Source organism: Rhineura floridana, chromosome 19 (genome assembly GCF_030035675.1).
Source record: "Rhineura floridana isolate rRhiFlo1 chromosome 19, rRhiFlo1.hap2, whole genome shotgun sequence".
NCBI lineage: Eukaryota > Metazoa > Chordata > Lepidosauria > Squamata > Rhineuridae > Rhineura > Rhineura floridana.
The window spans coordinates 6441433-6465457 of NC_084498.1; the positions used below are offsets into that span (position 1 = coordinate 6441433).

General features: G+C 41.2%; 1 protein-coding gene across 2 annotated transcripts; it reads right to left on the reverse strand.

The window, feature by feature from the left end:
* Positions 1-40: 40 nt before the first annotated feature.
* On the reverse strand, positions 41-23208 carry BCL7A (BAF chromatin remodeling complex subunit BCL7A). Of its 2 annotated transcripts, XM_061602821.1 has the most exons (7): positions 22745-23208; positions 12779-12860; positions 9204-9300; positions 5507-5674; positions 3885-4006; positions 2452-2547; positions 41-2054 (listed from the first exon to the last, which is right to left on the reverse strand). In XM_061602821.1, the coding sequence occupies exons 1-7, from the start codon at positions 22834-22836 to the stop codon at positions 1980-1982; spliced, it is 732 nt and encodes a 243-aa protein (XP_061458805.1). In that variant the 5' UTR covers positions 22837-23208; the 3' UTR covers positions 41-1979. The 2 variants fall into 2 exon arrangements, with proteins under 2 accessions (XP_061458805.1, XP_061458807.1); XM_061602823.1 differs by lacking the exon at positions 2452-2547 and having other exon boundaries at positions 22745-23200.
* Positions 23209-24025: the final 817 nt, after the last annotated feature.

The window sequence follows — 24025 nt, forward strand, 5'->3', positions numbered from 1 at the left end:
GTAGGGAGCACACTGCTTTCATGAACAACCTGCAACCAAATTTAATTTTAATGAGATGTAAAATGTTTATTTCAACATAAAAAAGATATTATCAAACTTGAGTGGTATGGTCAATTTCTTTGCAGACAACTTCACAAACATTGGGATGGAAGATCAGAATTGGCACCTCCACCTCCAACTTTTTTCATAATTAATTCCAAATGCAATACAGTAGTTAAAACTCAAGCCATTTTCACCATTGGAGAAACCAGGAATAAACTTAGTAAGTTACTTTTATGCAATGTTTGGACTGGAAGCTGTTTAGTTTTGTTTTAAAGGACACTCAGTACTTCCAACTTCCATTACAAACTAGATGCAACCACATTTGCAGCTGCAGGTTGTTAACAAAACTCATCTCTTCCCTCTGCCACCTCTATTCTTGCGAACATTTCTCATTCATACAAGTATTTTCTCCAGCCATCAAAAGGAACTTTAAGGGCTCAACACCTTAGATATGCAAAACACAATACACAATGTAGCCAGTTCTAGTCATAACAAAGCTCAATGGGAATGACAAAATGGGAGTCAGTTATAACTAAGGTTGCATTGCTTTCAAAAGGAATCAGTCATGCCTAACCTTTGCTTGATTAAATGACCATTACAATTGGCATCAAAGCACCTGATATGCATAGATGGTTCTGTACTTTCAATAGCTATTGAACATGGATGAAATTTGCACACAGCCTCCTGCCAAGCCAAACATGCAGGAATTAAAACTGAATTTTTCAAAAACATAACAGATGTCAAGAAGAGATTATGGAAGTAACAAGACTGTATTTACAAGCTCCTCTTGAAACAAAAGTAAGCTTCAAGTTGCTTGCAGTACGTATCAGTAAACTTGTTAAGGAACAGTACAATGAAATTCATTTCCATTAAAAAATTGATTAAGAACATATCTACTCAAAACAACATCTGCCATCGTGCCTATGCTCATTTATACCTGTGTTTATAAAGACCCCCTTCTTTCAAAAAGGCTCAGATGCAAGTATCTAGATTTAGTACTTAAAACTCATAATTTGTTTCAATACTTATTTAAACTGGCACTAATTTAAGTAAACAGCAGAGCACGTTTAATTCAGATATTTCTGTTTTAAAAGACTGCATTATTCAGCCAAAGGGATGCACAGCACCACTAGGAAATTCTCCACAGAAAGCTATGTTTTTGTATAACTTGCATGCATTTTCCATAGGGATTGCGCAGAAGAGGATCTTGGTGGCTCAAATACGGTGCATTAAAAATAAGTCATCCCTGTTGCTGCAGAAAGATCAAGCATCAGCCATATGGTTCTCTCTGGACTCCAACAGTGAAAATGGCTTCCTGATTTATCTCACAATAGCTCTTGTATTAGAATAGTAAGCACCAGAGTATAAAATAGAAACAAAACAAAAACACACAATGAAAAACTTCCTATATGGCATCGTACAAACCATAGGCCACTTTGCAAAGGACAGAATTGCAAAAAGAAGTTTAAAAAATGAGCACTGGTTTTGTTTTTTTGTTTTGGAACAAAAGGCACACAAAAAAGGAAAAAAGCAGATAGCACATCAAAACAATGAACTTCACATGAGAAGAGAATACCTGACCTGTACCATCCTTAAATATCTTATAATGTTAAATAGAGAATGTGAAAAAAATACAGCAGCAACATAATTGTAATTTTGACATTAGAAACAGTGCGTAGACTCCTCCTGAGTTGTTTACTCCAACCATTGCAGAGACGGTAACTTAAATTCTCAATGTTTTGCTTCACAGGAAAAAAAAAGGATTCAGTGTCTGAAGAGATTATGCTTTTGCTTGGTTTTCTTGGATTTTTGCTTGGTAAGTTGAAAAGTTTATAGTTCTGTCCTCATCCAAGAGAAGATACTTAAGTATGGTTCTTCTATGTAATTTCGCTCACTGATGTACCTTACATAAAAACTGGCCAGGAAAAATCTAGTGTCTATATTTCATCATCATTTTGTTGAGAGGCAGCCTCTACTTTCATCTTTTTAGAAGGCGGCACTCCTTCAGAGTCCTTAACAGGACAGGAGAAAAAAGAAAAAGAATTAGCATTGAATAAAAGCAAAAGAATGTTCTTGTATTCCAGAGGCACAATATATCCCCAGATGGCAACTGTCACGGCCACATAGCTACACTAAATTTGACTTGCCATCAGTTACCCAGGTATGCTCTAGTTTCCAAAATGTATTTACCATAGAGCCTCCCCCTGCAAGATCACACACGCCAAGTACTCATGTTCTCCCTCCTCACAAGGCATACTAGGACAAGTATCAGAAAACACCCGGAAGACATATTTTCAGCTTGTGAACTCTTAAGGCTCTATCAGTTCCCAGACACACATCCAAAGAAGGGAAAACAGGACAGGTAGTAATTTGTATGCGCGAGCCTTAGAAGAAAAAATACACACATGCCTTTTCGGTGGCCGCCCCTAGGCTGTGGAACTCCCTTCCGAGTGAGGTGCGATCAGTTCCCTCCTTGCCATCTTTCCGGCGACAAGTAAAGACTGTCTTATTTCAATGGGCATTTGGGATAGAGAATGACCAGGATTAAGTGTCATAGGTTTGGTGATTACATTATATGATTTTATTTTTTTAAATTGTCCGCTGTTTTTAACCTATATTTTATGGTTTTAATTTTTCTCATAGTTTAATTCTTTTTTAATAATATACTCTGTATGTTTTAATGGTGTTGTTTTTAGTTGTAAGCCGCTCTTGAGTCCTATTGGAAAAAGGGCGGGGTAGAAATAAAGTTTATTATTATTATTATTATTAATGATCTTTAGCCCAGAAAATAACAGGCTGGAAGGCAACCTTCAAACCTTGTGGCCAGGATTTTAGATGGAAGGGAACATGAAGCTCTACCTCACCATAATTTGTTATTTTAGCATTTCAGCATGTGTTTTTAAATTGCTTTTTAAAAATGTGTTTTGAAATTTGTATATTTGTTTTTAATGTTTTTAATTGCTGTAAACTGCCCAGAGAGCTTCGGCTATGGGGCAGTATACAAATGCAATAAATAAATAAATAAATCTTCCAATTGGTGACATTACCACCTTTCTGCCTATTAATACTGTACTTGGTGAAGAGCATAAGAAGGATCATCTAGCAATTTAGGTTTACTATGGAGCCTAACTGAAATATTTTAACAAGTCTCCATATATTAAGGCAACCTCCTGCTTAGACAAACTGAAAAGCACAATAGCTGACCAACTGTCAATACCTAAATGGAAAGAAATCTAAGTGCCATACAACTAGCAAATATGAAAACACAGAAGTTAATCCAATGGGCAAGGTAGGTCAAATTTTCATTCTGACTGTGGCAATACCTCCTTGCATGTAACATCTCTGCTCAGAGATGGGCACTGATTGTCTATTTGTTACCAGACCAAGTTCAAAGTGTTATTATTTGTATATAGAGCCCTTAAGAGCTTGGGAACAGTTAACCACAGGATTGTCTTACCCATATGTGCCCACTTAACTGCTTTGATCTGTGGAACTGGCACTGTTAACAGGTGCCACATAATGCTTGTTCCACACTTGTAACAAATGTTTTAGTGTTGCAGCACCTACACTTTGGAAATCCTTGCCTACTGACATCAGGCAGGCACCTTCACTGTTCTCTTTTCAGCACCTGCTTAACAATTTTGTTTTGGCAAGCCTATCCAGACACATAGATGTTTTTATCTTTTTTAGCTGTGTTCATTTTAATTGTCTTTTAAATGTTTTAGTTACTTTTTAATTAATAATTTAAATATCTTTGTAAACAGCTTAGAGGTTTTATTACAATCAAGTGGTATATAAATTTTGTTAAATAAAAAATAGTAATATCTATCATTTTGAATTACCTGAGAGTTTTTAGATGTCTCTGTGGTTATATCATTTTCTGCCAAAGATTGAGTTTCCACTTTTTCTGAACTATTCATGGAATTCTCCATTGAAGACTGCGAGTTCTGTTCATCAGAAGCATCTGAAAGAGATAGCAAGTTGATTGCTCTCAATCACCAATGTATATAGTGCTTTTCATTAGACCTACTACCAGATTAGAGATTTTAACTGAATGAATTTTAGTTGATTTAATCTGAATAAGTTAGCATGCTACTAAAACAATGGTTTTGAAGAAAAAGGCACATTTTAATTGTTCTTAGAAGATTGCATGTGGCATCTGTGGAGAAGAGGCATTTCCTTCTATAAGAGAGTAAAGATGGAATGCCTTTAAGATATGAAAATTGCAGATTACAAGCCTTCAGTACTAATATTAAACCATTTCATAAAAGATGTGTTTCCTCTCTTTAAAAAGGTTTTAAGTCGACTTATCTATCCCAGGGGTTCCCAAACTGTGGTCTGTGGACTGCAGCGTCTCTGTGGATTTCTTGTTAGAATCATAGAGTTTGAAGGGGCCTATAAGGCCATTGAGTCCAACGCTCAATGCAGGGATCCAACTTAAAGCATTCCTAACAGGTGGATGTCCAGCTGCTTTTTGAAGGCCTCCAGTGATGGACAGCCCACCACCTCCCTAAGTAATTGGTTCCATTGTCATACTGCTCTAAATTTTTTCCTGATGTTCAGTCGAAATCTGGCTCGCTGTAACTCAAGCCCATTATTGCATGTCCTGCACTCTGGTACGATCGATAAGAGATCCTGGCCCTCCTCTATGTGGCTACCTTTCAAGTACTTGAAGAGTGTTATCATATGATATCAATCTTCATACTGTTGAAGATGGGAGATAGCACACCATCACATTGACGATTAATATTGATTTTTAATTGTAGTTTATTGCTTCTTTTATTTCTTACATTTTATTGTATTACAATTTGAATTCTATGGATTCTAAGAAATAAAAGCAATAAAAATATAATTAAAATGATACAGCATCTAGCACAGCACATTACAATTGCTACAGCCGGCAGAAAAATAATTTAAGTGGTCTGCCACGACCCTCAGCAATTTTCAAGTGGCCCTTGGGTGGGGGGAAGTTTGGGAATTACTGATCTAACCAAAGTTGCAGTTGTACTTTTCATCCAGCCACAACTGCTTACCAATTTCTCTTTTTAGGTAGAAGAGAAACAAAATGATTTCCACACATAGGAACACCTGGTATCAGAACTAAACAAAATTCAGTGGCAAAGCAACAGACTAAAAGATTCATGAGCCAGCCACTAGAGGGTGGCAAGACCACATGGACAGGTAGAAGGGAAATTGATTAAGTCCTGGCGTTTAAAAGCCTTTGCAAACATTCAGACAATATTTATGAACCATGGATAGCCTATAGTAGACTGACAGTGGAAGGAGCAATACGGTCTCCTACCCAAGTAGGAAACACAGTAGGTCTGCTAACAAATGAAGTTTATCTTGTGTTATGTGGAGGAATGAACCAAGTGCCAACCATCTGCCCTGTTTACCTACAAATTATGAATAGGAAGGTCTGTTTTCCCTGATAAGGCTACTTAAATGCATGCATATGAATTACCTTCTGAACCAGGTTCCTCTTTTGCATCTGCTTGAGCATCATCAGATTTTTGCCCAGAGCCATCTGCCTGCCCCGTCGAGTTCTGCTCTGGCATGGGACTAGAGTTGCTGCTGTTCTCCTGCTTTATCGGCGAAGCATCAGCTATCGAACTCTGGTTGCTATTGTCATCTGTAAATAAGACACTGGCTTGGTGAAAGAGATGAACATTCCAAAGATTTTATTGACATCATATTGCATTATCACAAAATTATCTTGCACTTCTGACACATCCCAGGATTCCATGTCAAAGCAATATGGAGTTCTCTCTTGGAAATGTAGCCCAGACCAATATAAGTGTTAATATTTGAGATCTTTTTGCTACAATTTCTTACCAAATTAGTCACGACCACAGCAGTCTTGTTTGCTGTTTTATATAAAATGGTGAAGAGAGGGGGAGAGGAAGAGTCCAAGTTTATCAGAGGTTTATGGAGGTAGTACACCACAAATCCATCTCCTTATGATCCGTTATCCACACACCTTCTCCACCCCCCAGAATGGTTCCAAGACCAGAAGTTAATGGGGCTTGGGGAAAAGTGTCTGGAGCAATAGACTACAGGGTAGTAAAAGTGGAGCAGGGATCAGCTCCCCTCACCCTTTTTAATGTCACAGAAACACAACCCTGGCTGCCTCTGCCATATCTGGTTTGCACTTAAAATATCTATAAGCCCAATCATTGACTCTTCCCAGCTGTGTAAATACCTTTCAGAGAAGTTGCCTGCACTTTGGGATTTATCCATTTTTTTGAGTGGATGCTTAAGTGATGTAATAGGCATTCCAAATCTATGATAGTGATGGTGAATCCAGATTAGCTAATGTGGAATACAGTCATGCAATACGTAAGTTACCAAAATTAAAAATAAAGAAGATATTATTCCTGTCAAGTCTTGATCGTACAATGTGCTGATGTCATGTTACTCAGACTACAGTAAAACTCTCGAAGGAATGGAGGAGAGAGCAAACACACTCATAGCTTGGACTGGATTAAAATTATAGCACAGGAAAGTCAAGCACCCATCCCATCCAAAAGTGAATGTCCTACCTGCTCCATTATCCTGTGCTCTGTACATACGCTGCATGTGATCACATCACTCTTGGACACAGTGGTAACAAAGCAGGCTCACCTAGAGCTGTGTCTTTATAAGGGCCTGAACTACACTGGCTATTCTTGACAAAAGGGCTGACACAAATGCTAGGATGCACAGAGACACTGCTGCAGGTGCTGTGAAAATGACTAGTGCACAATTGCTACTCCTTCATGGAGTAAACACCTCATCTAAAAGCCTCTTGAAAAAGATCTCACTTATGGGGTAAAAATCAGGCTGGAGTTTTCAAATTATATCAGATGACAGCATACACCTAAAATTGCTAGTTCAAACAAAGAGGCAGCAAGGGACAAATAATGCAAGTAATGAAATTTCAAGTTAATCCATATCTAGTTCATGCCAAAATAAACATCTGGTCCGCGCCATGTGGCTTTGTATATTATGGATGCACTTAGCCAGAGCAGAGATTTAGATCCATTCCAAAAGCCTGAACTGGCTTACAGTGAAGAGGACCAATTTCCACTCCACCCAGGTTTTGTGGACCCTCTCTAGGGGCAGCTCTCTTAGGGAAACAACTCACAATTCAACATGGGGCTCAATGGCAGAACATATGATTTATTTGTTCAAAATTCCAGGTCCAATTCCAATAAGCTTCAGTTAGAAAAATCAGACAGCAGGTGACAGGAAAGGCCATTGTCTGAGAACGTGAAGAGCAGCTACTGGTCACAGGAGACATTACTGGGTGAGATGGGCGTAAGGAAAGCTTCATACAATGCTCAAAAGATCAAAGATGGGCCTCATATATGGAAGGCATGTATTTTGCTATTCTCCTCCCACAACAAAGTGAAGTCCATGGCTTTGAAAGAGTGCATCACCTATTCTCCATCAGTAGCAGCACATTATGGCACTTTGAAATTTTATTTAAAATGCAATAATGGGCTGCTACTGATGAAGAATTGTTGATGCACTTATTATAACAAAATAAAGCATAACTTAATTCAGATAAGGAAGAGGCCTTGGCCACAGCTACTGACTGAAAATATCCTCTGTGGAGTTTAAATGGTTCCCCCCACACTTGCTGAAAGATGCTGGCTAATAAAAGCTATCACCTTACCTACTTTGCCTCTCACTGAGATATCCAGAATTGGAAAATTACAGATTCCACTGATGGTAGCCATGGCAACATTTTATGACTCACTTTAAGTGTTAATCTGTCAAGCACATGCTTCTGGAGAGAAAACCTTAATTCTCCAGACTCACTTTTGTCAGGTTGAAAGCTTTCCAGGGACACATTACAGCAGGAAAGCAACCCCCTATGACCTAGAATATCCTCTGACATCAGATAAGAGTCAGGAGCAGCATTACTAACAAGGTAACAAATTTAAACCAGCGTGAGACTAGAGAAGAAAGTGAAACACAGGGTCTCTCAAAATGGCATTCAGTGTTTCTCAGGACACTGTGTGGTTATTTAGCCAGTTTTGGTGCAAAAAAAGAATAAATGGATATAAAATACAGAGAGGCAGTTTTATGCGAAAACATCAGGAAAACAGTCCCAACCATTAGATTAGTGTAACAACTAGAGGGGTTGCCTAGAAAGGCTGTGCAACCTCTGGAAGTCTTCAAAACAAGGATGAGCAGGTGATTTCTCAAATATGCTTTTGACTCAATATGTCAGTGGGTGGCATCCAAATTAATCTAGAGGGGGCTGTAAATTCTGCCTAGCTTTCGTAGTCAGTCAAAATTTGTGGTTGCCACCAATGCTACTTCTGCCTGAGGGGGAGGGGTCTTGCCTGTGACCTCATGCTCAGCTGTGGAAGCACGCAGAGTACCTCAAAGGCCCAGCATGATGGCAGAGGCCAGCCTCCTCTCTCTTGGATAGAAGAATGGCAAGTGACTCTTCCATGTCTCACACTGTGTTTCAGAAAGCAGCAAGACAGGCTTCTCGCAGGCGTTCCCCCATTCTTCTTGTAAGCCAGAAGAAATCTCTCAGGTCTCATGTCGACACTGGAAGCACTCAAAACTATGTGATGCCTTGCTGCTTTCAGATCTTATCTAATGCTATGTTTTCAGTTTTAAAGAAAATGGGGTATGGTTCATGAGAATTCAGAATGTAGGAAACTGAAATAGATTATCATTCAACAAAAGCTTTATATAACTTGATTCAAGCTTCACTGCAACTTATGGAATCAATGCTAAGATCCCACCCCTTCCAGCTTACTTACCAAATGATACCCTCACTTTCTACTGCTTCATTTTCTATGCCAGACAAAAGTCAACCATTACCAAACCTACCAGTACCCATGAAACACAAAGCCAGCCTGTAAAATGCTCGCTCTGGAGCAGTCCCGCTGCGCTCAGGTGAGCTACTTTAAAAGCTGAGGCTGCTACTCAACAGCCTTTTAGATTATAATGTTAAATCTGCTCAACAGTTCAAAAAGGGATGCACAACTGGTCTCTGGTGACACTAGCAACAGGAGGGACCACAGTTCTCAAGTACGCCCGTGCTTTACATAGCAAGTACTGAACCCAATCATGTGCCTATGTCCGGAGGCTCTCTCTCCTCCTCCCCACCTCTACAGCTGCTGAAGTTGGCATTGTCTCCCTGCCCCACTCACCATGCATATCCATCATCCCAGGAGAGGAGCTGTTCTCTGGAGTGGTAACCTCAGAACCACACTTTTCATCTTTGCCCTTTTTCTTGTTCTTGGTTTTCTGAGGAGGGGAAAAAATTAAAATCACGAGGTCATGTGGCCTCCACTGAAAGGGCCAAAGGTTACGAGTTTGGGTGCTTTTACCCATTCAACTGAGGTTCAATTCTCAGTTGCTAAGTGGGATTTGCTGGGGGGGGGGAGGTTGTATCCATTAGATGGAGAATCAGCACGTTTAAGTAGTTCTCCTGAAACAGCCCAAACCAGGTATCCCTCAGGGTCACTGATTTTCATGAAATAATTAAATGTTGGTAATCAAAGAAACAAAATGATGTATTCAACCATGTCCATTGAGAAAAGCTGCAAATATATTATTAACAAAAAAACCTCCTTCAGTCATGAAGGCTGGGGGGGAAATCACCTGAAAAGGTTGCTTCCTTACATAATGTTGAATATGCTTTTAATTATCCAGGGCTGTGGAGTCGGTACACCAAACCTTCGACTCCAACTCTTCTATTTTTCTACTGTCCGACTCCGACTCCACCCAAAATTGCTTCCAACTCCACAGCCCTGGAAAGGGCTGTAAATGTCTTTTTAAATTGGAAGCTCTCATAGGAGCATTTTTATCGCTGCCTGAATATGCACTGATCTTGGCATCACAACATTTGTCTTCATCTGGGTCCTGTGTCATACACTGACACACAAAATGTTTTCCATCTTGAGTTATGGTGAAATGCTCAACTACAACTGACTTCATGGGAAGCTTCTTTGACATTTTGAATTTATACATTTAAAAATTTGTCAGTCAAATTTATTTTGAAGCTGGAGTTGGTACATTTCTACCGACTCCGACTCCACCCAAAATTGCCTCCGACTCCACAGCCCTGTAATTATCAATGTAGATTTTCCAATTTGTCGAGACCAGGGTGTATTAATTTAAATTAAGGAGCTTAAATGTCCAAATGGGGGCATCCTATTTAGTTCACTGCTTTGAATCAAGCTTCTGATTTGCACTTCACATAACTTCCTCAATTAAAAGTGTAAACTGCCTATTACAACTGGAAAAATCCTGTTTAGGAAGATATGGTTTAGCTATACAATTTCTTTAATATATTTTTTTCACCTACTTTAGAAAATGGTACAGGCTGACAACTCTTTGCTCATGATTCAAGTCAAGCTGTGTGTGTGGTAACATGTTAAAATATTATTATTAAATTTATTATACATATGTGTTATAATTACTATACAATTATTATAACTATTTCAAATCATGGATTTCTGATCATCTCTTTATACTTGCAAGAACACTGGACAGGGCCATTTTCATGCCAACTAATGTCTAAATGTTTTTTGGAAAGGGCTCAGCGGTATACAGAAGGTCCCAGGTTCAATCCCCGCATCTCCAGGTAGGGCTGGGATAGAACCTTGCCTGGACACCCAGAGAGCTGCTGCCAATCAGTGACTACCCAGTACTGAGCTCCATGGGCCAATGGGTCTGACTTAGGATAAGGCACCTCCTTTGCTCTTGAAACACGTGAGAGAAAGGCCTGGTTGTTAACTCCGCGGAATCCTCTTCTGCTCAGCAAGATTACATATTCCAAAATAAGGAATTGTGCCAACTGCAGAGCTTAGCTCATGAAAAGGTATATTACTATCTACATTTTTATCCTGCTCTTCCTTCAAAGAGCTCAGGACAGTAGACATGGTGCTTCTTCTTCCCTTTTCTCTTCATAACTCCTCTGTGTAATAGGTTAGGCTGAGAGAAAATGACCATCTCAAAGTCACCCAATGAAGTTAGCAGCTGAGTATGGACTTGAAACTGTCTCCCTGGTAATGTCCACCATTTTATTTACTATGTTTTACTAGCTTAAGAAAGGAATAAAAGACCAGCCAGGTAAGTTCAATAAAATACAAGGCGGCCTTGTCTCGATTCGGAAGCTAGATCTCACACCTGCCGTAACTTGCTTGTTCCTGGTTCCCAGCTCATAATTTGTTGTAAACCACCTTCACTGGATTTTAAAAACAAAAACAAAAAGATACGTTTTATATGCTTTAGAAGTGTTACAATAATTATTATTTACTATTTTCAATATGTGTATAGTATACATTATATATTTTATTGTTCAGTATTTATAATGCTAGATTTCAGAAGCCACACATTTATTCTGTGGTTTCTTTTTTATACAAGAACACAGCTTTTAAAGCTGGTCCATGTGTTTTTATAGAGGGTCAGGGATTAAATTTATATAAAACAGGCTCTATTTTAACATTTGTATTTACCTCATATTTAACTTACTCTGCTTTTTTTTAAAAAAAATCTGACCGTTATATATTTTGAAATCAGTAAAAAAGAGATCTGATTTTGAAAAAATATTTATTCTTATCTATACTAGTGGAGACCTTAATAAGGTCAACATGAAACTGCAAATCTAATCAGATGCTATATGGACATTCATCCATTCTCCCCAAAGTGCTACTAGCGCTGCAGAAGATAAAGTAACAAAGTGAAGGATGACAGCATCCGTCACGTGAAAAATCCATGTATGCAAAAGGATGCAGCATTTTCAATTAGAAGGTGATGTAATTGGTCTCCTAGGAGAAATTGCCAGCTGCAGTGCTCTCAGCATACCCAGTGCCTGCTGAGAGAATGAGAAGCCAGATGCTTGAAAGGGGGAGAGAAGGGGGGCAAGGCTCAGAAATTAGAGCATTAGGGTCAGGCAACACTCTCAAAAATTAGGAGCAGATGCCCAGATGACAGCCTCGTGCTACAGAAGGCATCGACTCATAGTTGGGGATTTTTGCACTTAGCAACAATTGTGTAGATTTGCTGAAACAGGTGAAAATGTTACAGCCACACAAGTACTGTAGGCATGCAGTCTACACTTTGGTAAGTAGGACATTATTATATAACTCAATTTTCAACTCTAAAATACTCCGCATGGGCAGAATAGCACTTGAGAAAAATGGAGAGAACCTTTCTAAGAAATCTAGCCCCCCATGTAATCGTAGCAAAGCAGCCATTCTGAAGCAAACATTCCAATTAAGTGCTGACACTATGCAATGCAATATTGTGCTTGTTTCATTCTAACAGCAATATTTTTTTTAGCTTTGGTTTTTTTGTTAACAAGTGATGAGATGGAAGCCCAAAGGGAAGGGAAGCCGTGCTCCCTTACTCCTAATTAATGTGCGTGCGCACAGACACACACACGTAATCTCAAGCTTGATCCATATTCTACATGTTTCCTAGCTTTACTTCACTTCAAGTCAAATCAACTTGTTTTCTGAAGGTTTGGGAAAGGGCCACAGCTCAGTGGTAGAGCGCCTGCTTTGCATGCGGAAGGCCCTGGGTTCAATCCCCAGCATCACCAGGTAGGGCTGGGAGATACTCCCTCCCTGAAACCCTGAAGCGCTGCTGCCAGTTAGTGTAAACAATATTGAGCTAGATGGACCAGTGGTCTGACTTGGTAGAAGGCAAATTCCTATGTTCCTGTGATTATCATGCTATTTCTCCAGTTACATGCAAGACATCTTGAAATACTTACATCATCTACTTTGGGCTCCGTTACTGGCACCCATTTGTAAATCCTGAGGGATGTGTCACCAACTGTCACCCATTTCTTCTCCCTACAAGATGACAAGACAGTTTCTAAACAACACATTCAAAAAAATATGGCACAGTAGTGTATATCGTGGAAAGAACATAACAACTTATTCAAATTGGGTGTATGTTCTCCAGTGAACTGAAAACATACAAGGATGTGTAGAGTTATTTGTACTGAATACAACAGATGAATTATCTTCGAAACCAGCAGGCACCTTCACCATTCTGAAGCATCTTGTTGGCCCAGCGCAACAAATGGGAACTACAAGAGAGAGAACTAACCATTCAGAAACTGTAAGTATTGCACACAACATTTTGGTCATTTAGCCATATCTAGAATTTACAACAGCAGATGATATCTAATTTGAGTGGTAAAAACTTAATAGCAATCAATTCTATGGGTTTCTCAAGGCCAACCTAAAGAGGTTTAAAGTAAAGGTACAGCAGGGCCCCGCTTTACGGCGTTCCTCTGATGCAGTGGCTTTCATTTTCAATTTTAAAGGTATTTTTTGCTCTTTTGCGATGTTTTGCGCCATTTTCGCGCGACATGGCCCATTATAGTGAATGGGGTTCCGCTTTACGGTGATTTCCACTTTACAGCAGGGGTCCGGAACGGAAACCACCATATAAACGGGGCCCACCTGTATATGTATATCCAACCACACATATGGTCAAAATCTGATCCATCCAACTAACTCCAAATTTCCAGAGACATGAATACTACATGGCTACACATACACACACACACACCACCCCCCTTGTGCAAAACCCAAACAGCCAGGCAATTATAAACAGCTGATGGCATCTGGAGACAATTTCTATAATGGGAGGCTTTCCATCTTAGAAAGCAAAATTTTGGAAGGATGCACAGCACAAGGAGCTTAAATTTCAAACCAGAGTTTACCACTTCTGGTAAACCAGCAAGCCATGGTTTTCCTCAAACCAGGAAATCTCTTCATGTGAGGGGAAAAGGCAGTGTCCAAACTGAAGGCAGTGCCCAAACAACATTAACATTCTGATCCAACAGAACAACCTCAGTTCCTAAAGCTCAATGCTGTGAAATGTTTAGCTCCATCCACGGCTGTGGCCTACAACTGAAAGTCAGAGACCCACTGAAGGAGAATTCAGCATAAACTTCGATCCTAAACATAATCTATTTTATTTTAACAAAATTTATAAACTGCTTAATCAAAAACAATCTCTTTACAGAATAAGACTGCCTGAGCAGCAATTAAGATAATGAAATGTTGGGTGAATGAACCTACTGCTCTTCTCTTGAACACAAGGCGCTGCGGAAATGTTTCTAGTTACGAAAACAACCATTAAACTGCCTTTTGTCTACTGGATCCGTTCCACAATGTATTAAAGATGCTGCATTGGAAAACCAAAAGGTCAATATACCTGTTAGCATCTCAAAGCAGCCACAAACAGCATCTTCACTCGACCGACTGTAGAATACAGGAGGAAACCTATGTTAGTATCTTTTTTAAAAGGAAAATCTAGAGTAAGAGTTATCCCTGATATTTTTCACTCTCAAGCTTGATCTCCGAGTCTTCACATGACGAGTGTGATTTGACTTAACTTTAATAGAATGAGAGCCAGAACGTGCAGGTGACAAAGAACCACGGAGAGCAGAGGTGGGGAACCTTTTCAGCTCAAGGGAAGCACTGCCTCGTAGGCAACCTTCCAGGGCTCATGTGCCAGCGCTGGGAGGAGCAATTTATGTAAATTTTACCCTTTGTACAGTTTGCTAATTTCTACACACACACACACACACACACACCTCTATCCCTCTCAGACATTATCAGAGTTCAGGGACACATTTCCTGCCGGGCAAAAAAAAATTCAAGGAGGGTGCAAAGAGAGTCCTAAGAGCCAGACAGAGACCCCCCTCCCAGGTTAGAGGTTCTCCATCTCTCATGCAGATGCTCATGAGCACTGAACTCAGACCTACATGGGTGGATAAAACTGTTAGGATTTAACAAGCTACTTCGAATGTGCCAACAGACTAAGAATATTCAATGCCTCTCATCACAACCTTCTTTTGAAGCTTCCCTTAAGATTCAAAAGCAGTTGACCATTGCTTTATTAATAAGTACAAGTCCAAAGTCCCCTTGAGGACGCGGAATGCACAGTTCTTTGGGTCAGAATGCTGGGAGAATCAGAGAACTGTGACACACAGCCTTCACCCCAACACATACTATTCAGCCATTATAACAGCCTACGAAATTCAGCAAAAACGCAACAGAATCTGATCCTCCCGTTTAACAATATTGCTTAGCATCATGGACCTACCCTTCAAAAAGTGGTCTCTAATATGAAGCACTCAGTTTTAATTACACAGTTCACCACTTTACAAACATTTTATAAATACCAAAATCCTTACAGGGTGGTATGAATGGTATTGGGCTTGCTCAGGGCAGTAGATAACATGTATGGATTATACAGAGAAATATATTTGCCTTGGAGTATTGAGTGAGAAGTAAATTTCTCTGTAAACTTCTATAATTTCTATTCTAGGTGTTAGTCTACCATACAAAGCCTAAATGGCTTGGGACCTAAATACATCAAGGAGCACCTCCCCCAATATCAATCTTCTTGGGCCCTATGACTGGCAGGGGAGGCTTCTTGGTGGTGGTGCTGCCTCTGGTTGCTGCCCAGCAGGCACCGACCCATGACATAGCCTTCTTGGCAGTGGTTCCCCATTTGTGGAATGTCCTCCCCGACAAAGTATGCCTGTCTCCCTTGTTACTGGTTTTCAAGAGAAATGTAAAAACATTCCTGTATAGACAGGGATTTGGTGGCTAAGAGATATCGACCATAAGAACCATGAAATTAATAACTTTGAGGGTAGGCGATTGCTTGTTAGTTGCTTTTAAGTATGTTCTTATTTGTATATTTACACGAATTGATTTATATTTTCATACTTTTTGTATTCAGTCCATTCTGTTTTAATATGCATATTTGTTCAACATGTGTGTATTCAATATTATGTATTAATGTCATTTGACTGTAAATTGATTGACAGATAATTGCTTTGTTCTTATTCAATTCTAAATTGTACTGCTTTAACTTTTTGTTATTTGCTGCCTTGGGCTCCTTTGGGAGGAAGGGTAGGATGCAAATATAATAAATAAATAATAATTTAATAAATAATAGCACAGCAAAGCCAGAGAAATTCAGCAGTTTCTTAAAGCAGGAATGCACTCTTTCCCCATGACTGCTTCAGATATTTCTTCTTTTTTACCCACCAGCACCATAATTTCTTTTTAATTAACGCTTTCTAATGTTTTATTTTTCCCTGTAAGTTTGTCACTTGGCAGTCACACTTCTCCTTCTTCATTTATCTTTACCCTTCTCCATCGCTTTGTGAATGGCCTATAAAAAGAGGGCACAGTGACATTTGCCTTCTTCCAGAGCAAGCAGCAAAAGGCTAAATGGGGACTGCTATACCTGTGGATAAAAACTGCCTCTTACAATATTGCTCGAATTTGGGATACACTGGGATTAGGTATGTAGTAGCACAAGCATATCAGCCTGCAACTCTTCTGCACAGAGATTGCACATCATGGATCAGGTTAACTGTGCCACATCACTTCAGCAAACAAACTAAGCAATTTTTCATCCCTTGTATTAAGCTTCTTTAACCTGGGGGGGGGAGGGATGTTTTAATCTCAAGTACAGAGTTGTGTATAAAAAACAAAAGTGACATACTTTTCTAGTTTAACAAATTATCTTATAATAAACCTAAGCCAAAGGTAAATCAGTATAAAATTCCTCCTATAAACTGGCTATTGACACAAACCAGAGTAAATTAGACATGCCTAAGTATCACTTACATCAATAATAAGCACACACTATTAAGAAAACTATTTCTAATAGTATTTCGAGAGCCTGGCTTTCTTTGGACTGCATCCTACGTACAGAGAAGAAATAAAGAGGCGCATATTACACATACATGAGGCATACTCAATGGATGCCTACTTTGTTATTAAAATAAATCCCTTCATCATAGGTTTCCTTCAAGCTCCTATTTCACTATATGCCTAAGAAACAAGTTTAGATACTTCTAGGCTAAAGTAGAAAGGGGGCTCCATCTGGTAAACAGAAGGCTGTGACACCCTCCCCCTCAGATACACACACTGAACCAGCAGAAATCCATATGCCTCAGAAAGGGAAAATCTTGCTCTAATCATCAAGCTATAGACAATCAACACCATCAAGCCACATGAATACTGAACAATAAACCTTTATGTCTCAAGCAGATGTTTGGCTGGAGGCTGAAGAAACCAGTTTTGCAGAAGTCCTTCTCAATTCTCACATCACCAGCGTCAGTCAGCAGCAATGCCGATTGAGAGGGACATGTCTGTTCTCAGCAGTTAGGCTCAAATGAGTGTGTGAACCATCAAAGGTAGCCACCAACTGCCAAATCTGCCAGGTCTCCCAAGTCTACCAGACCTCATTAATCATATGTGGTGCTACCACTGGAACAACATTTTGTAGAATATTAGCCAATTAGGTCATTTTGCTTTCAAGGGACTTCAACAACCATCCAGTGATTATTATTTTTTTGCAGGGGGAGGGGGTAAGATCAGTGGAAGCATAACCAGAGTGCTTATACCATCAACCTGTGCCAAACTGTCACTCGAAGCACAGGTGGCTTTGGCAGCAAGGAGTGGCTATGCCCAGCTATACAGCTAGTTTGTCAGCTACAGCTGTTCCTGGACTGAGATAGTTTAGCCTCAGTAATCTATGTTCTGATGATCTTCAGTATAGATTACTACAACGCACTCTATTTATTGAATTTCTTAGTCACCCATCTGGCTGACTATCCAGCCACTCTGGGCGACGTACAAAATAGGCATACAAATATAACAGACATTAAAAATCTGAAAACAATGACGATAAAATTTAGCCCACCCCAAAAGCCTGCCTGAAGAGCCAGGTCTTCACGGTCCGGCAGAAACTCATTATAGAGGGAGTATGGCGGAGATCATTTGGGAGGGAGTTCCACAGGGTGGGGGCCACAATTGAAAAAGCCCTCTCTCTAGTCCTCACCAGTCTGGCTGTTTTGACTGATGGGATAGAGAGAAGGTCTTTTGAGGCTGATCTTGTTGGGCGGCATAGCTGATGATGCTCTACATGGGGCTGCTTTGGAAAAATGATGTTGCAGCTGGTGCAGAGTGCAGCAGATTAGCTGCTGAGTGGAGTAGCCAGAGAAGAGATTATAACTCAAATTCTAAGAGCATTTCACTGGTTGGGTCCCAAGACTTTCTCCACATGCCCCACAACCCATGGTTTGTGACTGGAGGGAGATAGAAAAGAAGCTCTCCTGGCAACTGAAATTCTTAGATATTTGGTCAATCAGACATCTTGAATTTTTCCAGTTCTGAATTAATCACATTTTACATTCTCTGGAGTATACCCAATTCATGTTGGGATCCAGTGCCATATCATGTGTGGTGTCTTCAGCAACAGCAACTTTTCTACAGTTAGTTTAGCACCCAGAAGACATGTCAAGACATTAATTTCATGCCAACAATTTCCTCTCAAGAGCAGTGGATCAAAACACAGAAACATCCACCAACCTTCATTATTTATTTATTATTTCAATTTATATACCGCCCTTAGCGAAATAGCGCATTGCGCATTAGTAAACATTGTTTGTTTTCTCTTGTTCCCTAAATAGTTAGGAGGGGAACATCTCTGTTCATCTGCCAAATCAGATCTACATAAATGTGTGGCTCCAACAATCCTTTCAAGGATCGGACTAAGTTCCTGTAGCAATTGGAAGGTTGCCCTTCACAAACAGGCTGCTATGTCAGGACTGAAGACTATGAAATTTCCAAGGAATTCCCCATCACCCTCCTCTTGGAGGAATGAGCCAGTGGTGATCACCTGTGCATGGTTACTATGACAACAGAAGATGCTGGCAAAAAAGTTTCACTTGGTTTATTCAAGGTGCTGGTTTTGACCTATAAAGCCTTATACGGTGTGGGACCGCAATACCTTGTGGAACGCCTCTCCCGCTATGAACCTACCCGTTCACTTCGTTCAGTATCTAAGGCCCTCCTCCGGGTACCAACTCATCAGGAAGCCCGGAGGACTGTTGTTAGATCTAGGGCCTTTTCTGTGGTGGCCCCCGAACTCTGGAACAGCTTACCTGAGGAGATACGCCTGGCGCCTACAGTACTTTCTTTTAGGCGCCAGGTTAAGACCTGGCTATACTCCCAGGCATTTTAATGTTTTTACGTTTAATTTTGTTAGTTAACTTGCTGCTATGTGTTATTGATTTTATTATATTATTGTATTTTAATCCAGTTTTGTACACCGCCCAGAGAGCTACTAGCTATGGGCGGTCTAGAAATGAAACGAAATAAATAAATAATAATAAATTTGTTAAGCAAGAAGAAAGGTTCCCATTTCCTCTTCTTCCCCCTGCGATTGCCAAAGTATGACAAAAGGAAACAAGAAGCACGCTTGCCTTGAAAACACAACAAATGGAACATCAAGCACCCAGCTACAATGGACCAGATAATAAGCATCGCCCTCTGTGCAGGCATTATGTTTGACTCCTAAGGGCAAGCCAGCAAATAGCATTTTCTTAACCACACAGCAAAAGCATTATTCCTAGAACTTTGTACTGTCATTAAGACTACAAGGCTGCCAGTGTTTTGGCTTTTCAGCACAATGGCTTGGATTTCTATTTTGAATTCTTTTTCTCAGTCTGTGCATCACAAAAGACACTTTAGTTCTTTGTCCAATGCAAGTTGAACTGGACTGCTGACAAATCTGCTTTTAAAACTGCAATCATCCACCCTGGTGAACAAAGAGGGATGTAAACTCATTTTTCTATATTTTGCTTATTCACAACTCACACCTAGAGAAGAGTTATTTTATCAAACACAAGACCCTTAAAATATACTAAATACAATGATTCCTGCTCATCACGAGCTGTACATTTGTGTAACACAAAATAGGTTAAAATTATGAAAACTCAATCAAGTTGTTTAACAAAATAAGGCTCTCTTGAATTGCATTCATACCATGTTCTGTGATCCAAAAATACCAAACGGCACACTGATTGCCTATTGTGCTTCAATAACCATTTCACTATATTGTTTAGCTACGCCACAACGATTTTCACAACACAAACTACTCCAAAAACACACAAAAGAATAAAATGCTAAAATGCTGTAAAGATTTAACAAAAGAGGATAATTTAAATAGGGTTACAACCTTTAATTATATAATTTCAAACAAATTCAAGTAGCAATTACACCCTCTTTATAGCTCTACTCCGATTTTAGATTTAAACAATACAAGTTGGAACCAATTTGATTTGTAGCATGAAACTAAAAAAACTTTAAGATGAATGTATCCAGTTGACCCATTCCCTTTAAAATATGGGAATGCACATGTGTTCTAAAATTTACACATGATTTCAAGACAAAATTATCCCTTTTAAAATTTCCCTCTGAAATGTGTGAAGAAGTCATTTAAACCAGCCATTCATACCTAAAAACCATGTGAATTTTAAGAGCAAGATTTAAGTCCAAGTCACATCTGATCTCTGCCTCTTCACCATAATATGCTCCCCCTCACATATATTTAAAATATAAACCTATTTTTTTTTAAAAAAGCCTGAAGACACATAGATCACAAAGCACATTAACTATCTTTCCTAACATCCAAACAAAAGGCAAGGGAGCCAAATGAAAACAAGATTACATTTCAAGGGAGATCAGAAAAAAAAAAAAAAGAGGGTACACGAAGATAAAAGTACCTCACAACAGCAAATGATCATTGTCAGGTATGGAAGAGGCAGTAATGTACCCACTGAACGTGTTTGTGAAAAAAAGTGTCGTTAAAATTCACTGTAGGGGGGAGGTACCTGGAGGCTATAACTTAGTCATATAGCACATGCTTTGCCCGAAGAAGGCCCAAGATTCAGTCTCTATGTATCTAATTAAATTATTAAAAGGATCTCAAACATTAGGAAAAAAGACCTTTACCAAATACCCTGGAAGGCTTGGGCTACATCTTGATTTCATATATACGTCTGCTTCAAATCTAGGTGAAGGGGTGGTTGGTAGGGGAAAAGGTCATATTGGGGTGGAAGAGGAAAGAATAGTTTGGAGAGAACATTTCAGACATTCCTTCTCTGTCTGGTGCAGGATTCAACAGAATAGTATGTGGAATGGTTAGACATACTAAGCATATCTGCCTATCTCACACATATAACAAGGACACATATGGCCAGAGTGTGGGGGAAAGGGTTACTTGGGGAAATGTACAACAAGACAGAGTTGACAAGAAGATGATGTGTATCTTGAGACCAATCAAAGAATTGATCCAGCGCATTTGTCAAAAAGGGGGAGAAGCGAAAGATAATGAATATGTAAGACCAAGGGAGACGGTCAGGAAGGTTTGGCAGGAAAGAAGATTGGGGGGGAAGGTACAGGTGGGCCAAGGAAACATTAAAATGATTGGCGAGGAGGAAAACAGGAAGGCAGGAAAACCCAGATACCTGTAAAAGAAAATGCACTCAAATTCCATGGAGTTGTGACACAGAGCGACTTGTCCAGCCTTTCCCAACTAGTGGGCCACCAGATGTTGTTGGACCACAATTCCCATCTTTCCTGACCATTGGCAATGCTGGCTGAGGCTGATGGGAGTTGTGGTCCAACAACATCTGGTGGTCCACTAGTTGGGAAAGGATGGACTAGTCAATCAAGGACTGCCGGGAGGGGGGGGGAGGTCAGGAAAAAAACCAACAAGGGATAAGAAATGGGACAAAACCCCAAAGGATTGGGGGGGGGAGAGAAAGGACAAAGATGTATCTGCACAAAGAAGTGAAGTCAGAAGTGAGACCAACAAAGGGAAAATGAGGTGGCTGGGGGAGTTCTAGGGGAGGGGACCAATATGTAAATACAACAGACTAGGGGTAGGACAAGGAAAAACAAATATGGGGAGAAAGAGGTGGGTGAAACCCCCAGGTGATTGGGGAGGGGAAGAGAGTTGATGAAAAGGTCTAGGTAGAGGGAGGGGGAAGCAAACAAGGGGAAAGAGATGGAAGAAGTCTGCAAGGTGTGCTGGGGAGAGAGTGTATGTAGGGGATCCACCAAAGGAAGACAACTAATAAAGGGGGCACTTTCACCAAAGGAGTGAAACTAATGTGGAAAAAGAGATGGGAGAAAAACCCTGAGGATGTGGGGGCACTGGTGGAAGGGGCACTGGTGGAGGGGGCGTGTAACCAGCTGTATAGAAGAGAACAGAGGTGGGAGGAGTCCTTAAGATGCCCTGGGCAAACTGGTGGGAGATCCTCACTATTTAAGGGGGGGCAGAAAGACGACTACGGGAGGACAGGAGTAAGGGGAATACACTTAGGAACTAGTGGGAGGCCACTCCAAGGGCGGGGGGAGGCCCTGGCCCCAAGGTGCCTTGGTGGCCTTGATGGGAGGCTCTCTCTAATCATGGGGCAGAGAGAGAAGATGACTAAAAGGGGGAAGCACCAGCAAGTACGTAGGAGGAATTGGTGAGGGAGACACATCAAAGACATGAGAGGAGGCTACTCCAAAGGGGGGGGGAGAGAGAGAAAAGAGTAGGCCGTATGTGTGCGCGCGTGTCTGTGGGTCTTTTCCCAACGGAGCTCCTACCCACTCGCACACCCTGAGGGGCGAAGGGGCTGCCTGTGCGTTGCGGGGGGGGCGAAGAGAAGAAATCCTGGCCACCGTGCTTGGCGGAGGGGGAGGCAGGGGGCCCGAGGTGCCCCGCATCTTCTCTCCGGACTAGCCTCTCTCCTTCCCACGCGCGCACCTCTCGAAATAACAATAAGGGTTTGAAAAAAGAAAAAATATTTCAGAAAAACGCTCCCGCGGCGGCGGCGGCTCATCCTCGCTCTCACCATTTGCGCACTTTCTCGATGGCCGCCATCACCCGCTTGATATCATCCTTGGCGCGGCTGCGGGTCTCGGCCCGCACCGACCGGCCCGACATGCTGCTGCTGAGGAGGAGGAGGAGGGAGGCTGAGGCGGCGGCTGAGGGGAGAGAGAAGCCGGACTCAGGCAGGCAGGCAGGCAGGCAGGCTGGCGCGCGCGCGCTTCCTTACACGCTCGCTCTCCTCAGCCCGCACCGGCAGGAGTAGAAGCTGGGAAGGGGGTGAGGAGGAGGAGGAGGAGGGCGCAGGTCCGTCCTGGCTCGGCTCGCTCCGCGGCGGCGCCCCCACGCGCACAATGAAGGCTCTCTCGATGACTCCGCCCAGCCTCAGCCCGCTGCGGGGGGGGGCACGGAGGGGGAAGCAGCGACGGAGGAGAAAGGAATGCGCAGGCGCCAACTCGGCTGACACACGGGCGCGCTCAGCTCCACCCCCTCCCCGGCGACGCAAGGTGGGGGAGGGGAGTCTCGGCTATTGAGCGCAATGGAAGTGGGGGGCGAGACGAAAGAGAGCGAGAGAGCGCGCGTATCGGAGGAAGGCGGGGCTTTCATTCCGTGTGAGGGGAACGAATCTGTCCGTTATTTATGGGTTGATAGATAGATCCCGATCTCTATTTATGGATGTGATAGTTGGACAGCGAAAAAAGCGGATAACAGAAAAATCAACTCCTTTGAAATGTGGCGTTGGAGGAGAGTTTTGCGAATACCATGGACCGCGAAAAAGACAAATAATTAGGTGTTAGAACAAATTAAACCAGTACTGTCACTAGAAGCTAAAATGATGAAACTGAGGTTATCATACTTTGGACACATAATGAGAAGACATGATTCACTAGAAAAGACAATAATGCTGGGAAAAACAGCAGGGAGAAGAAAAAGAGGAAGGCCAAACAAGAGATGGATTGATTCCATAAAGGAAGCCACAGACCTGAACTTACAAGATCTGAACAGGGTGGTCTATAACAGATGCTCTTTGAGGTCACTGATTCATAGGGTCGCCATATGTCATAATCGACTTGAAGGCACATACAGTAGGGCCCCGCTCATATGGCGGGTTCTGTTCCAGACCCCCGCTGTAAAGTGGAAATCGCCGTAAAGCGAAACCCATTGACGATAATGGGACACATCGCGCGAAAATGACATCAAAATGGCACGAGATGGAGAAAAAACGCCGTAAAAACGGAACAAGCGCCTTAATGCGGGGACTTTGCCTAACTGAAAGCTGCTGCATTAGCGAATTGCTGTAAAGCGA